The sequence below is a fragment of the Salmo salar genome, chromosome ssa23 (assembly GCF_905237065.1).
Source record: "Salmo salar chromosome ssa23, Ssal_v3.1, whole genome shotgun sequence".
NCBI classification, from domain to species: domain Eukaryota; kingdom Metazoa; phylum Chordata; class Actinopteri; order Salmoniformes; family Salmonidae; genus Salmo; species Salmo salar.
Genome location: NC_059464.1, coordinates 43,937,150 through 43,954,513, shown reverse-complemented (window position 1 = coordinate 43,954,513; position 17,364 = coordinate 43,937,150). Strand labels below are relative to the sequence as shown.

At 43.7% G+C, this 17,364-nt stretch overlaps 1 protein-coding gene across 1 annotated transcript; it reads left to right on the top strand.

Moving 5' to 3' along the window:
• The first annotated feature begins 1,732 nt into the window (after nucleotides 1-1,732).
• On the top strand, nucleotides 1,733-16,955 carry LOC106584714 (neuronal acetylcholine receptor subunit beta-4). The gene is made up of 10 exons (XM_045706196.1): nucleotides 1,733-1,772; nucleotides 5,436-5,581; nucleotides 5,748-5,792; nucleotides 5,922-6,031; nucleotides 6,192-6,372; nucleotides 11,746-11,907; nucleotides 12,134-12,326; nucleotides 12,747-13,074; nucleotides 13,359-13,524; nucleotides 15,499-16,955. Exons 1-10 carry the CDS (start codon nucleotides 1,733-1,735, stop codon nucleotides 15,688-15,690), a joined length of 1,563 nt encoding a protein of 520 aa, XP_045562152.1. The 3' UTR covers nucleotides 15,691-16,955.
• Nucleotides 16,956-17,364: the final 409 nt, after the last annotated feature.

Genomic DNA, 17,364 nt, shown 5'->3' with positions numbered 1-17,364 from the left:
CACATTGTATATAGACTTATTTGTCTACTGTATTATTGACTGTATGTTTGTTTTACTCCATGTGTAACTCTGTGTTGTTATATGTGTCGAACTGCTTTGCTTTATCTTGGCCAGGTCGCAATTGTAAATGAGAACTTGTTCCTGGTGAAATAAAAATAAATAAATAAAATAAATTATGGGAGTCTGATATCAAGCCAACTCGGACTTATGGGAGTCTGATATCAAGCCAACTCGGACTTATGGGAGTCTGAAATCAAGCCAACTCATTGTCATGACAAACTGACTTAGATGACAAGAGCACAAACACATCTGGGACCAGGCTATAGGACATAACCGGTCTGGGACCAGGTTATAGAAGGAGACAACAGATCTGGGACCAGGTTATAGGAGACAACAGATCTGGGACCAGGTTATAGGAGGAGACAACAGATCTGGGACCAGTCTATAGAAGGAGACAACAAATATGGGACCAGGCTATAGGAGTAGACAACAGATCTGGGACCAGGCTATAGAAGGAGACAACAGATCTGGGACCAGGCTATAGAAGGAGACAACAGATCTGGGACCAGGCTATAGAAGGAGACAACAGATCTGGGACCAGTCTATAGAAGGAGACAACAAATATGGGACCAGGCTATAGGAGTAGACAACAGATCTGTGACCAGGCTATAGGAGTAGACAACAGATCTGGCACCAGGCTATAGAAGGAGACAACAGATCTGGGACCAGGTTATAGAAGGAGACAACACTGGCCACACTGCTGATTTTAACATTTGTTTTATTTTTTAATAAATGTAACCTTTATTTAAGTAGGCAAGTCAGTGAAGAAAAAGTTGTTATTTACAATGACGGCCTACACCGGCCAAACCTGCACGACGCTGGGCCAATTGTACGCCTCCCTATGGGACTCCCAATCACGTCCGGTCGTGATACAGCCTGAATACTGCCTGGCCAGGTTGTGACAACAGAAAGGTTATGGTTTAGTCCCCCAAATATCTGGACTTAGAAAGTATCATTGGAAACTATTCTAGTGTATCTTGGTCAATGCCACTCTGACATTGCTCGCCCAAATATTTATATATTCTTAATTCCATTCCTTTACTTTAGATTTGTGTGTATTGTTGTGAAATTGTTAGATATTACTTGTTAGATATTACTGCACTGTTAGAGCTAGAATCACAAGCATTTCGCTACACCCGCAATAACATCTGCTAAATATGTGTATGTGACAAATAAAACATGATTTGATTTTGAGTTTGGTAGAGGTTTCATGACATATTGTGCGTTGAATGCATATTATTTAAAATGGTCTATAATCAAATTATTTTTTTGGTTTGTATAATATTGTATTGTAACCGATTTATGGGATACGTCTATGCTGGATGTGGATATCTAATTCTCACATTAATATGCAACCTAGAACTGTCAGGTCAGTGAATATGAAACGGGCCCCTTGCGGCTAATAGAACCCATCTATATTTTTAACTGTGTCTGATCGCTGATCACAAGCTTTGTGGTCTGCAATACCGATTGGGTTTCAGTTATCGTTAATACTAAACTTTTTAAATACATTTTCACCTGAAACTGTAAGTCAACCTTATTCTTTAGAATAAAAGTTGTTTTAGTCAATTTTGATTTGGTAGATTTTTTTTTATTTTTATGGTCCATTGAACCTTACAGTACTTCACGGTCCAAGTCATCTGTGTGAGCATTGCCTGTCGACGCCGTCGCTATGAGGACTGTCTGCCTCTGCTTTTGTATCCTGATCCAAGGTAAGTTTACAGATGTTATTCCTTCTATTTATATTAACACCTCATAGTTGATGTAGCCTGGTCCCAGATCAGTTAACACCTCTTAGTTGATGTAGCCTGGTCCCAGATTAGTTAACACCACATAGTTGATGTAGCCTGGTCCCAGATCAGTTAACACCTCATAGTTCATCTAGCCTGGTCCCAGACCAGTTAACACCTCATAGTTGATGTAGCCTGGTCCCAGATCTGTTTACCTCTGTGGTCGTTGCCATAGGAGTTGGCAAGACGGCACAAACAGGAACGCATCTGGAACCAGGCTAGAATTGATCCACGCTGAATAGTGGTTATTTGTCTCATGGGAAGTGTCCGTTTGAAATATTATCTTCCCTGCTGGTTTAGGTGCAGACTCAGAGGACAGGTTGGGATTTTAGATTGTTCTGGGTACGTTAGGGAATATGGATGCAAGCAGTAGAATCAGATTTAAAAAAAACATCAAAATAACCCTTATGGAACACCTGGTACTGTGAAGAGAGACATGCAGGTACAGACACACAAACGCTAGCGCGCTGCACACACGTACATTGAAATAACATTGTATGGTGATTATTATACATTTTGAATTAGATAGATATGTAGTAGCGTAATAATGTTATATAATGTACTGTTTTATGTGTAATTGTAAGTGCCTTAATGTGTTTGGACCACAGGAAGAATAGCTGCTGCCTTGGCAGGAACTAATGGGGATCCATAATAAACCCCAGGAAGAGTAGCTGCTGCCTTGGCAGGAACTAATGGGGATCCATAATAAACCGCAGGAAGAATAGCTGCTGCCTTGGCAGGAACTAATGGGGATCCATAATAAACCCCAGGAAAAATAGCTGCTGCCTTGGCAGGAACTAATGGGGATCCTTAATAAATACAAAACAGATTATTGGTTTATTTATTGGGAATAGGATGCGTTTCCCTGCCTTTGATACTTTCCATAATATATTCTCTTCCTATACAGAGCATTCTGAAAGTATTCAGACCCCTTGACTTTTTCCACATTTTGTTACATTACAGACTTTCTCTCATCAATCTACACACAATACCCTGTAATGGAAAAAGTCAAAATAGTTTTTTAGAAATTTTTGCAAATGTATTCAAAATAAAATACAGAATTACCTTATTTACATAAGTATTCAGTCCTTTTGCTCCGAAACAGGATTGTGCCGAGGCACAGATCTGTGGAAAGTTACCAAAACATTTCTGCAGCATTGAAGGTCCCCAAGAACACAGTGGCCTCCATTATTCTTAAATGGAAGAAGTGACCAAGAACCCGATGGTCACTCTGACAGAGTTCCTCTGTGGAGATGGGAGAACCTTCCCAAAGGACAACCATATTTGCAGCACCACCAATCAGGTCTTTTATGGTAGAGTTGACAGACGGAAGCCACTCCTCAGTAAAAGGTACATGATAGCCTGCTTGAAGTTTGCCAAAAGGCACCTGAGAAACAAGATTCCATGAGACCATGAGAAACAAGATTGAACTCTTTGTCCTGAATGCCAAGCATCACGTCTGGAGGAAACCTGGCACCATCCCTACAGTGAAGCTTGGTGGTGGCAGCATCATGCTGCGGGGATGTTTTTCAGGGGAGGGGGAACATTCAGGATCGAGGGAAAGATGAACAGAGCAAAGTACAGAGAGATCCTTGATGAAAACTTGCTCCAGAGGGCTCAGGACTTCAGACTGGGGTGAAGGTTCACCTTAAAAACAGGACAACAAATCTAAGAACATAGACAAAACAGAGCAGGAGGGTCTTTGGGACAAGTCTCTAAATGTTCTTGATTGGCCCAGCCAGAGCCCAGACTTGAACCCGAACATCTCTAGAGAGACCTGAAAAAGCTGTGCAGCGACGCTCCCCATCCAACCTGACAGAGTTTAAGAGGATCTGCAAAGAAGAATGGCAGAAACTCCCCAAATACAAGTGTGCCAAGCTTGTAGCGTCATACTCAAGGCTGAAATCGCTGCCAAAGGTGCTTCAACAAAGTACTGAGTAAAGGGTCTGAATGCTTATGTAAATGTTATATTTCAGTTTTTTATTTTTAATACATTTGTAAACATTTCTAAACACCAGTTTTTTTTCTTTGTCATTATTGGGTATTTTTAAAATCCATTTTAGAATAAGGTTGTAACATAACAAAATGTGGAATAAGTCAAGGGGTCTGAATACTTTCCGAATGCACTATCTTCATTTTTTAAAATGTATTTATTAATTACAATTTAGCAAATGAACACTGGAGTGATAGATGTGCAGATGATGATGTGCAAGTAGAAGTACTGGTGTGCAAAAGAACAGAAAAGTAAATAAAAACAATATGGGGATGAGGTAGGTAGATTGGGTGGGCTATTTACAGATGGACTATGTACAGCTGCAGCGATCAGTTAGCTGCTCGGATAGCTGATGTTTAAAGTTAGTGAGGGAAATATAAGTCTCCAGCTTCAGCGATTTTTGCAATTCGTTCCAGTCATTGGCAACAGAGAACTGGAAGGAAAGGCGGCCAAATTAGGTGTTGGCTTTGGGGGTGAACAGTGAGATATACCTGCTGGAGCGCGTGCTATGGTTGGGTGTTGTTATCGTGACCAGTGAGCTGAGATAAGGCGGAGCTTTACCTAGCATAGACTTGTAGATGACCTGGAGCCAGTGGGTCTGGCAACGAATATGTAGCGAGGGCCAGCCGATTAGAGCATACAGGTTGCAGTGGTGGGTGGTATATGGGGCTTTGGTGACAAAATGGATAGCACTGTGATAGACTGCATCCAGTTTGCTGAGTAAAGTGTTGGAGGCTATTTTGTAAATGACATCGCCGAAGTCAAGGATCGGTAGAATAGTCAGTTTTACGAGGGTATGTTTGGCAGCATGAGTGAAGGAGGCTTTGTTGCGAAATAGAAAGCCGATTCTAGATTTAACTTTGGATTGGAGATGTTTAATATCAGTCTGGAAGGAGAGTTTACAGTCTAGCCAGACACCTAGGTATTTGTAGTTGTCCACATATTTTAAGTCAGAACTAATATACTACTATATATAATATATAGGACGGCAGGTAGCTTAGAGTGTTGGGCCGGTCACCTAAATGTTGCTAGTTAGAATCCCAGAGTCGGCAAGGTGAAAAAGAATCTCTCGATCTGCCCTTGAGCAAGGCACTTCACCCTCATTTCTCCAGGGACGCCGTCAATAATGGCTGATCGCTAGCTCTGACCCCACTCTCCGAGGGTGTTACAGAGGGAGTTGGGATATGCAACAAAAAAAAAGATTTCCAGGTCACACCTCAGACTCGTACAGGTTACCCACTTGTACATGCAATGAAACATATTTGACCTATATCTTCACACCTCGCCTTTTCACAGGGCATCTATTGTACATCACAGCACATTCAGTCAATTCAGAAAGTAAATTGACACTCCAATTCAGAAAGTAAATTGACACTCCAATTCAGAAAGCAAATTGACACTCCAATTCAGAAAGCAAATTGACACTCCAATTCAGAAAGTAAATTGACACTCCAATTCAGAAAGTAAATTGACACTCCAATTCAGAAAGCAAATTGACACTCCAATTCAGAAAGTAAACTGATACTCCATTTCAGAACGTAAACTGACACTCCAATTCCTCATTGCTTTTGGAATGCTGTCTTTATTTCCAGTTGGTCTATGTGCGGAGTCCGAGGAGAGGTTGCTGAAGTGGCTACTGAGTAGAGAGCGCTACAACAAGCTGATACGACCGGCCAGTAACCAGTTTGAACCGGTTACCATCAAACTGCAGGTCTCCCTGGCACAACTGATCAGTGTGGTGGGTTTATTGGATTGGATTCTACCATTTTGTTTTGTAATTCTATTGTATCAGTGTGGTCACCGTTCAGTTCTTTCATTTTCATTTGAGTTTATATAGAAATTACAAAACGTAATGTAATTCATAAAAGGTTGATACATATTTGACAATATGTCTTCTTTTGTAGCATGACAGGGAACAAATTATGATCACCAATGTCTGGCTAACACAGGTGAGAAGAACAATCTCCTGTCCAGAATACATACAGTATGTAGTGTGGTGTCATTATTGAACACAACATTATGGTGAAGGTGAGTGATTTACCTCTTGCTACTACTAATAACCATCCTTCTCGCCGTAGAACTGGGTTGATTACAGGCTGTCATGGGAGCCCTCAGACTTTGATGGGATTGACAAGCTCCGCATTCCCTCCCGTCATATATGGCTCCCAGATATTGTACTGTACAACAAGTTAGTATCAAACCCTCCGGGAAAAGCATGTGCTTTAAAAATGATTGTGTAGTCAATTGTATGATGCTGCTGGGAATTCACAGACAAAGTCAAAGATATTCAACGCTGTTATTCTGAGAGCCTAAAATCTCACTGACGTTGTCCTCCCTCCAACTTGTAGTGCTGATGGTATCTATGAGGTGACAGTCTTCACCAACGCCATCGTCCTGTCCAACGGCACCATCTTCTGGCTCCCTCCAGCTATCTATAAGAGTGCCTGCAAGATCGAGGTGAAACACTTCCCCTTCGACCAACAAAACTGCACCCTGAAATTCCGCTCATGGACCTATGACCACACTGAGGTAATACATGGAAATGTATCGTGCTTTATCCTTGATAATGTGGTCCTCTGTTAGCGCTTACAATGCCTGGATATTGGGTTTGATTCCTGGGACCACCTGTACTTAAAATGATACACATTTTTGCTAAATTGAATATGTCCGTATTTCTTTATTGAGGCATATAAATGGTATATGATGCACTGTGGTTGGAAGAAACATGGGAAAGTTATGTTGCTTTAAAAGGTCATACACTTGTAGAAGAAAATGCCCTTTGAAAGATTTTGCTGAGATTTTTACTCTTTTCTTTGATTAAGCCCATTCAGCATCGTTCACGCCCTCTTAAATCTTAACCCCACCCACAAATCAAATTGTATTTGTCACATGCGCCGAATACAGTGAAATGTTTACTTACAAGCCCTAAACCATCAATGCATTTTTAAGAAAATAAGTGTTAAGTAAAAATCAATGTTTATTTGTTGCGTACACAGATTAGCAGATGTTAAAGTAGGTACAGCTTGTGTTTCTAGCTCCAGCAGTGAATGTCTGACAGTACAATGCACAAAATAATCCCAAGAAGAAGAAATTAAGAAAATGTACGCACCACGGAACAACAAATATTGTTTACATCAACAACATGGGAATCACTACAAAACTTATTGTATGACCTCTTATATACTATATTAGGCCCAGCCTTTGTAACTTTGGTTTTCCTACCTATGGCTACTATATTGTGATCACTACACACTATAGTACTAGGGATGGGCATGAGTAACGGAGTACTTCAACGGACGTCAAAGTTCGATCTTTAACCAGAGATCACATTTTTTTCAAATACTGTAAAACTATTTGGAGGAATGTGCATTGTGGCTGCCCAAATTGGCAAGTGAAATTTTGTATTGAAGGCAACTTTCATTTACTTTTTACATGTGCATTTGTGGGGCACACAAAAAATACTATGCTGTACTGTTTCCGCCTGCTAAATGGTAGCAGGGTGAACAGGCCGTGGCTCGGCTGGCTGAGGTCCTTGATGATCTTCTTGGCCTTCCTGTGACACTGGGTGCTGTAGATGTCCTGAAGGGCAGGTAGTGTCCCCGGTGATGCTTTGGGCAGACCGCACCACCATCTGGAGAGCCCTGCGGTTGCGGGCGGTGCAGTTGCTGTACCAGGCGGTGATACAGCCTGATAGAATGCTATTGATGGTGCATCTGCAGAAGATCGTGAGGGTTTTAAGGACCAAGTCGAATTTCTTCCTGATGTTGCACCTTCTTCACCACGGTGTCGTGTGGAGGGACCATTTCAGTTCCTCAGTGATGTGCATGCAGAGGAACTTGAAGCTTTCGACCCTCTCCACTGTGGCCTCGTTGATGTGGATGGGGTCATGCTCTTTCTCCTGTAGTCCAAGATCAGCTAGTTAGTTTTGTTGACATTGAGGGAGAGGTTATTTTCCTGGCGCCACTCTGCCAGGGCTCGCACCTCCTCCATGTAGGCTATCTCGACGTTGTTGATAATCAGGTCTACCACTAGGGCATGAGTACTCGAACGGACGTCAAAGTTCGATCTTTAACCAGAGATGACATTTTTTCCCCAAATACTGTACAACTATTTGGAGGAATGTGCATTGTGGTTGCCTGAACGGGAAAGTAAAATTGAGTATTGAAGACAACGTTCATTTGCTTTTTACATGTGCATTTGTGGGGCACACATACCAAAAATACTAAGCCAAGCAGCACACCATTCTTCACCCTAAATTCCCTTTGCCCTCTGTGTCTCATTCACTCAATTGCGTTCCGACTGCTCCCTCCACACATGCCTGCTGAGTGCGTACACAAGCTCCACTTAGGCCTACAGAAATAAATGCCTATAAAAATATATCTAACTGTTGGGATACACAAGCTACATTCCTTGCCAAATGACGACAGTTTTATTACAGATTCCAAATGGACTGGTTGATTGAAGTAGGAAAATATGTGTTCCGACAACGAGCTGCAGTTTTGGAATAATTGCGTTTAAGCTACTTTGCGAACTGCTAGAGCCATTTAGAATTGGTTAGCCTAGGCTATAACCTCCCTAAACATAGACAAGTTCCACACTAACAATATGCCAAAACATTATTTATTTAACTAGGCTAGTCAGTTAAGAACAAATTCTTATTTTCAATGACGACCTAGGAACAGCCTTGTTCAGGGACAGAACGAGAACGAAATATTTTTTTACCTTAGCTCGGCGATTCGATCTTGCAACCTTTCGGTTACTAGTCCAACGCTCTAACCACTAGGCTACCTGCCGCCCCAGTTTGATAAAGACAAAGAGCATATTTTCATCAGAATCATTAAGCATATGCTTACTCTTTAAACAGATGTTGTGGCCGTAATTCATCTCCATGCAGTGTTCAATATGTAATTGTTCATCCATTTTGAAAATGTCAAAGAACAGGCAGAATAAACTCAACTGAACATCTGTATATCAAAGAGAAGACAGATTTTGGTTCGTAACATTGAAGAAATTCTTTAAACTCGCCAAATTGAGCCCCGTTTAAAATCACTCTTTGAGAATAACTGTTCCAGGCACGAGATGCGCATCACTTCGCACGGGCAACTTTGTCTGCTAAATTAACAAAACAAGACTATGCCAAACTTGATGATTGAGTTGGAAACGTGCATAGCCACACAGTCATGGATGAACAGGGAATACAGGAAGGGGACTGAGCACGCATCGCTTTAGGGGCCCCCTGTGTTGAGGATCAGCATGGTGGAAGTGTTGTTGTCTACCTTCACCACCTGGGGTCAGCCTGTCAGGAAGTAGAGGTCCCAGTGCACAGGGAGGGGTTCAGACCCAGGGCCCTGAGATTACTGACGAACTTTGAGGGAACTATGGTGTTGAGCTGTAGGCAATAAACAGCATTCTTACATAAGTATTGTTCTTGTGCAGGTGGGATAGGGCAGTGTGCAGTGCAGTGGCGATTGCATCGTCCGTGGATCTGTTGGGGAGGTATGCAAATTGTAGTGGGTCTAGGGTGTCAGGTAAAGTGGAGGTGATATGGTCCTTAACTTGCTTCTCAAAGCACTTCATGATGACAGTGAGTTCTACGGGGCAATAGTCATTTAGTTCAGTTACCTTTTCTTTCTTGGGTACAGGTGGACATCTTGAAGCAAGTGGGGACAACAGACTGGGATAGGGAGCGATTGAATATGTCCTTAAATACTCCAGCCAGCTGGTCTGCACAAGCTCTGAGGACGCGGCTTGGGATGTCGTCTGGGCCACAGTCTTGCCACGGAGATCGGGAGTACACAGTCTTCGTGTGCGACGGGGGCCCACGTCGGCAGCTCAGTATTTTCCTCGACGTGGGCGAAGAAGGTGATTAGCTTGTCCGGGAGTGAGTCATCAGTGTCCGCAACATGGCTGGCTTTCCCTTTCTAATCCATGATTGTCTGGAGGCCCTGCCAAATACGTCTCGTGTCTGAGCTGTTGAATTGCAACTCCCCTTTGTCCCTGTACTGACGTTTTGCCTATTTGATTTCCTTACAGAGGGCATAGCTGGTCTGTTTGTACACGTCCGTGTTTCCAGTCACCTTGTTGTGGTTAAATGTGGTGGTTTGCTCTTTTTTAGTTTTGTGCGAACGCTGCCATCTATTCACATTTTATGGTTTGAATAAGTTCTAATCATCACAGTAGGGAACAACATCTTCTATGTACTTCCTGATGAACCGAGTCAGTGTTTACGTCGATACTATTCTCAGAGGCGACCCGGGAACATTTGCCGGGTTGAGTGAACAAAATAACCCTCAACCATAGATTCCGATTGGTCAGATCAATGTCGAACAGTCCTTAACACAGGTGCTTCCTGTCTAAGTTTCTGCCTATAGGCTGGGAGGAGCGGGATGGAGGTGTGATCTTATTTGACAAAGGTGGGGGCTGGGGAGGGCCTTGTAAACTAACAATGGTTAAGCGTGTTCTCTCCGTGTAGCACAGGAAATGTGTTGGTAGAATTTCATGAGCGTTTTCCTCAGATTTCCTTTATTAAAGTCCCCAGCTACAATAAATGCAGCCTCAGTGTAGTTCCTTGAGAGCTGTCGGGTTGAGAGGAAATATACACATCAGTGACAATAACCAAAGCAAATTCTCTCTGGAGGTAATGCGGTCGGCATTTGATGGTGAGGTATTCCAGATCGGGGAACAAAAGGACTTGAGTTCCTGTAAGTTACCATAATCACGCCAAGCGTTGTTAATCATGTGACATACACCCCTCCACCTTTGTTTTCCCGGAAGAGTTATTTCTTCCTGTCCGTGCAATGAACAGAGAACCCCGCTGGCTGTATGGACGGGGACAATATATCCGGAGAGAGCCATGATTCCGTAAAACAGAGGATGTTACAGCCCCTTATGTCTCTTTGAAAGGAGATTCTCGCCCTGAGCTCGTCTACTTTATTGTCCAGGGACTGAACGTTAGTGAGTAATATATTCAGAAGTGGTGGATGGTTTGCTCGCCACTTGCACTTGAATAGAACCGAACTTCTCCTCCGGCGTCAACGTTTTAGTGGAGCACCCGGGATGAATAGAGCTGCCTCGGAAAGCCCAAACAAAGGATCCAGATCAGGGAAGTCGAATTTCTGGTGAGGGCCTGCCGATCTAATGTCCAAATGTTCTTTTCGATTGTAGGAAATAATACTAGAAATGTTCACCGTAAGAAATAACACAAAAGAAAGCAAAATACTGGAAAGTTGGCTTGGAGCTAGAAACAGAGCGAATGTGTCTGTTGGCGCCATCTTGTACAGCGCCAACATGTAAACACATGCGAGTCAGCATGGCATTGTCCTCCAGAGTCTCTCTACTTATCCCAGCTAAATTCAGGGCAGCAATGTTTTTGAGAGCTGTAGCAACACTTTGCAGTTGTCCAAAGCTATAACTTTACCACAAATCTGCGGTAGCAAAGATTATCTATGTACTGAACAGCGAAGCTCCCATTGTGTTATAGACTGAAGTCTGTGACATGACAGACCAATCAGGACTCCTCTCTTGGCATGTCCAACCATTCTATTATCTCAGCCAATCATGACTAAACAGGAAGAATCCTTTACTTCTCTCTGTATAGCTCAGTGCTTTCTCTTTGGCTGAACTAGTCTCATCAGTTTATCTATTCATATTTACAGATCCCATACAAGTTTATAATTAAGGTGCATGAATGTTCACATGTTCAAGAAGGCATTTCTGCCCCAAATTTGTATAATAGCTTTTTCAGACGGCCCTACAGTGAAGTAGGAACTGTCGTCAAATGCCTTAGAATCAATACACACGTAACCGGTTAGAGGATCTAAGGCTTAGATCCTGTAACCGGTTACGTGTGTATTGTTTCAGACGATGTATTTTAATTGTCAAATCTAAATCCAATCAAATCAGGTGGATCTGGTCCTCAGGACAGGTGTGGCCAGTATGGATGACTTCACGCCCAGTGGAGAGTGGGACATCTTGGCTTTACCCGGGAGACGTACTTTCTCCGGCTCAGAGCCCATCTACGTGGATGTGACCTATGACTTCCTGATCAAAAGGAATGAATATATAGTGCCATGTTTTATCTTATTCTTCAACTGTTTACAATATATTAGTTTCGTTACTTTTTCTAGTCCTATCATAAGATTTTATTATTTTTTACGATCGAGGACCGCTTTGGAAATGCTTGTTTTCATTCATGCTTTCATGTGTTATCATGTGGAATCATAGGCTACACGTCTTTTTGAGGTATTATTTGTACCTCAGATAAGATTCAATTCAATTTATTTCCAGGAAGCCGTTGTTCTACACCATAAATCTGATTATCCCCTGTGTCCTCATCACCTCTCTGGCTGTGTTGGTCTTCTACCTGCCCAGTGACTGTGGAGAGAAGATCAGTCTGTGTGTCTCTGTACTGTTGGCCCTCACTGTGTTCCTGTTGCTGATATCTAAGATCGTACCGCCAACCTCGCTGGACGTGCCCCTGATCGGTAAGCTCTGTGCCCGGGCCAGTATTAACCAAGGGTACTGATCTAGTAGGGGTGCTGATCTGTAATCAGTTTGACCTTTTTTAGATCATAATGAATAGGATTATATTGCCGGTGGGGACCTGATCCTAGATCAGCACTTCTGCTTTGTGCACACAGGTCCTGATATTCACTATGGTGCTGGTGACTTTCTCCATCACCATTATGTGATGGCTCATACATAAGTTTAGTGTTAAGTAGGGCTGCAAAAAGAGTACTTTAAAAAAAAATCCTACACATCTGAAAGAAATATTATTTGACTGTTGAATGTACCGTGTAAATTAAAAGAGACGTCAAGTTCAACATTTTTATTAGAAAAACAACATTGCATAACGACATTTTTAAATGAGATGCTTCTTCACACTCCTCTCTCTGATCTGCTAGGTAAATACCTGATGTTCACCATGGTTCTCGTAACCTTCTCCATCGTCACCAGTGTGTGTGTTCTGAACGTCCATCACCGTTCCCCCAGCACACACACCATGCCCCCCTGGGTTAAAGTTCTGTTCCTGGTCTGGCTGCCTGCCCTGCTCTGCATGAGGCACCCCCAGAACAACTCAGCCAGACAGCGGCTCCGTCAGAGGAGGCAGCAGTCGCTCCAGAAGACCAAGGAGGCTAGCCCAGGGATGGATAAACCTGACCCTGGCATGGCCTCCTCTCCTTCCTCCTCTCCATTCCTCCTATCTACTGGGCCCTACTACCTCAGAAAAAGGTCATTATATTATTTCTATCATGTACCATTATTTGTATAAAAAAAAAAGCATTTTATTGTGGTCAGGTGATCACCAGAAGATGTAATCAACAGATTATGAATTTACTGTAATGTATGCACATTTTCTTGAAAATGTGTCAAATAAACCTGTAAAGGATGGTTCCCTTGACATGTATAATTTATTAATTGAATTAATTAATTAATTCAGGAGTGTGAGTACACGAGGGGTTTCTTACATGTAAAGAAAATTTATAATTTATTCATTAATTTATTCATTCATACAGGAGTGTGAGGACATCAGAGGGGTTTCTGCCCGCGGAACAATTGTCTGGTCGGCCGTGGTGTGGCAGCTCCTGCTCTGACATCAGTCACAGTCCTGACTTACAGGAAGCTGTCGACGAGGTGCGATACATCGCTGACTACATGATTAGAGACGACGACAACAAGACCGTGAGTCAATCTGGTCTTATTTCAATTGTTGTTTTTGTTTGCTGCAAAAATTGGTTTATCGTATCTACCACATCAGAAATGCAGAAAATCAGAACACAATAAGATGTGATGGTCAGAATGTGAAAAAAACTAAGAGAGATCGCAGCTTGGAAAAGCTACTTTTCTGTCCAACATAAAAACGGAAATCTGTCTGGAAGGACCATTTTTCTTCTGTCCAGCTGGAGATTGACCTTCAAAGCTCTTCAAGCCCAGTCTTTTGTTTTATGTGTGTATGTGTCGTAATGTTTTTGGACCCCAGGAAAGAGTAGCTGCTGCCTTGGCAACGCCTAATGGGGATCCATAATAAACCCCAGGAAAGAGTAGCTGCTGCCTTGGCAACGCCTAATGGGGATCCATAATAAACCCCAGGAAAGAGTAGCTGCTGCCTTGGCAACGCCTAATGGGGATCCATAATAAACCCCAGGAAAGAGTAGCTGCTGCCTTGGCAACGCCTAATGGGGATCCATAATAAACCCCAGGAAAGAGTAGCTGCTGCCTTGGCAACGCCTAATGGGGATCCATAATAAACCCCAGGAAAGAATAGCTGCTGCCTTGGCAACGCCTAATGGGGATCCATAATAAACCCCAGGAAAGAGTAGCTGCTGCCTTGGCAACGCCTAATGGGGATCCATAATAAATACAAAATACCTGTGGGCGGAGCTACAGCTCTGATATTAAACTTTCTTCTGCAGTATTTTGTACAGTTGATCATTCTCTCTCTTTTTCACGTGTTCTGCAATGAATGGCTGGATGTGTGAATGGATGTGTGTGAGTGGATGTGTGAGTGGATGTGTGTGGGTGGATGGATGTGGGTGTGTGAGTGGATGTGTGTGGGTGGATGGATGTGGGTGTGTGAGTGGATGTGGGTGGGTGGGTGGATGGATGGATGGATGTGGGTGTGTGAATGGATGTGGGTGGGTGGATGGATGTGGGTGTGTGAATGGATGTGGGTGGGTGGATGGATGGATGTGTGGATGGATGGATGGATGGATGGATGTGGGTGTGTGAGTGGATGTGTGGGTGGATGTGGATGGATGGATGGATGTGGATGGATGGATGGATGTGGGTGTGTGGATGGATGGATGTGTGGATGATGTGGATGGGTGTGTGGATGATGTGGATGGGTGTGTGGATGATGGATGGATGGGTGTGGGTGTGTGAGTGGATGTGTGGGTGGATGTGGGTGGGTGGATGGATGGATGGATGTGGGTGTGTGAGTGGATGTGTGTGGGTGGATGGATGGATGGATGTGGGTGGGTGGATGGATGGATGGATGGATGGATGTGGGTGGGTGGATGGATGGATGGATGGATGTGGGTGGGTGGGTGGGTGGATGGATGGATGGGTGTGGGTGGATGGATGGATGGATGGATGTGTGGATGGATGTGGGTGTGTGAATGGATGTGGGTGGGTGGATGGATGTGGGTGTGTGAGTGGATGTGGGTGGGTGGATGGATGGATGTGTGGATGGATGTGGGTGGGTGGATGGATGGATGTGTGGATGGATGGATGGATGTGGGTGTGTGGGTGGATGTGGATGGATGGATGGATGTGGGTGTGTGGATGATGTGGATGGGTGTGTGGATGATGGATGGATGGGTGTGGGTGTGTGAGTGGATGTGTGGGTGGATGTGGGTGGGTGGATGGATGGATGGATGTGGGTGTGTGAGTGGATGTGTGTGGGTGGATGGATGGATGGATGTGGGTGGGTGGATGGATGGATGGGTGGGTGGATGTGGGTGGGTGGGTGGATGGATGTGGGTGGGTGGATGGATGGATGTGGGTGGGTGGATGGGTGGATGGGTGTGTGGATGGATGGGTGGATGTGGGTGTGTGAGTGGATGTGTGGGTGATCATGCTGCTTTACTCCCTCAGACATTTGAGTCTCTTCTCTAGACCGTTCTCTCTCTCCTTTTCTGACCCTGTGTTCTCCAGGTGATTGAGGACTGGAAGTACGTGGCGATGGTATTGGATCGGATGTTCCTGTGGATCTTTGCAGTAGGCTGTATAGCTGGTACTCTTGGGATCTTCCTCCAACCTTTCTTCCAGCATCAGACCATTCCCATCCGGAATCTCAGCAGCCCCACCTCACCAAGAGACATCATCTTGAAGGATTCCGTTGTTTAAAACAATTATTATCCATGTAAACAAATAATAGTCTAGCTTAAAAAAAGCGGACCCCACCACATGAAATGATCTGAAGGACTTTACTGTAAACTGGCTAATGCCACTACTATTCTTAGCTACAATTTATCACAATAATGATGAAACAGATGATCCGGGATTTCTGCCGTCATTATATGGCTCAATAGCTCAAGGAAGAGTTGTGTGTGTTTGTGTTTAGATAGAGCAGTGTATGACTGCTGTAGGCTGAGGAAGATGCTTTGAATTGACCGTGTTCGGTAAAGAGATGTTTTGTGATGATGGATAGACTTTAATTAACAACATGGTAACATCATGCATGTTCTCTGAACTAGAAATTAACAACATGTAACATTATGCATGTTCTCTAAACTAGAAATTAACAACATGTAACATTATGCATGTTCTCTAAACTGAATGTCACAAACTTGAGAAAATATATGAAGTGTGCTGCCACCCTCTGCCTATGGTATGAATTTAAAGTGAGGTCGTAAAGTAGGCCACTCAACAAAACGCTGAATGGATGGTTGGTTTGAACACGAGCAGGTTCTTATTATGAGGCGTGTTGTGATCTCTCCATTTTTAATCTTCTGTGCTCAATTGCCTTGTGGTGACAATATTACATCATCACAGGTCCAATTGAACTAATGTGCTGCCTGTGTTTATGAAAGAGTGGCGTGGCGTGGGGCTTTATTCAACACACTTTTAGAGGTCTAGCTAAAGAAACATAACCTAATGTGAAGGACTACATATTCATCTCGTACTCATACAGTCCCAATTCATTTTATGACATGAGTGGTCTGTGTAGCCTGGAGAAATCCAGTCTGTTTGTGCTAACATTCCACTCCTTGTCATGACAAACAATGACACAAGAGTATAAGAATGTTAGCACAAAAAAAGAAAAAGGTGATGGGTTTCAGGCTATGGCCTGTGTGATTTATCAAACAATTACTTAGGATGTATGAGCAGTAGGAGTTGATACATAGCTGGGTTGCAGATCGGTTGGTGCTGCCATGACAACTCCGATGGTGATTGTCAAACCAAACAAACAGACTTGACAAGACAGTACTGTTACGAAACCAACGACTAGCCTGCTGATATTGTTGCCCTCTCTTTGTCTAGGGGTCCTAGGCCTAGTAACCTGGTCTGTAACCTGGTCTGTAACCTGGTCTGTAACCTGGTCTGTAACCTGAGTGAATGTGTGCATTTATGAAACAAGTCAACGTTTGAAGACTGCGTTGGATGCACATGTTCCCTGGAGACAGCAACTTACCGAGTCCAGGGCCAGCTCTGTTCCCTGGAGACAGCAACTTACCGAGTCCAGGGCCAGCTCTGTTCCCTGGAGACAGCAACTTACCGAGTCCAGGGCCAGTTCTGTTCCCTGGAGACAGCAACTTACCGAGTCCAGGGCCAGCTCTGTTCCCTGGAGACAGCAACTTACCGAGTCCAGGGCCAGCTCTGTTCCCTGGAGACAGCAACTTACCGAGTCCAGGGCCAGCTCTGTTCCCTGGAGACAGCAACTTACCGAGTCCAGGGCCAGCTCTGTTCCCTGGAGACAGCAACTTACCGAGTCCAGGGCCAGCTCTGTTCCCTGGAGACAGCAACTTACCGAGTCCAGGGCCAGCTCTGTTCCCTGGAGACAGCAACTTACCGAGTCCA

Excerpts from the sequence above, each read along its gene's own strand:
- LOC106584714 (XM_045706196.1), top strand. The coding sequence starts at position 1,733 with ATGAGGACTGTCTGCCTCTGCTTTTGTATCCTGATCCAAG. Across the intron at positions 5,793-5,921 it reads CCAATGTCTGGCTAACACAG|AACTGGGTTGATTACAGGCT; the intron begins GTGAGAAGAACA and ends TTCTCGCCGTAG. Across the intron at positions 6,032-6,191 it reads GATATTGTACTGTACAACAA|TGCTGATGGTATCTATGAGG; the intron begins GTTAGTATCAAA and ends TCCAACTTGTAG.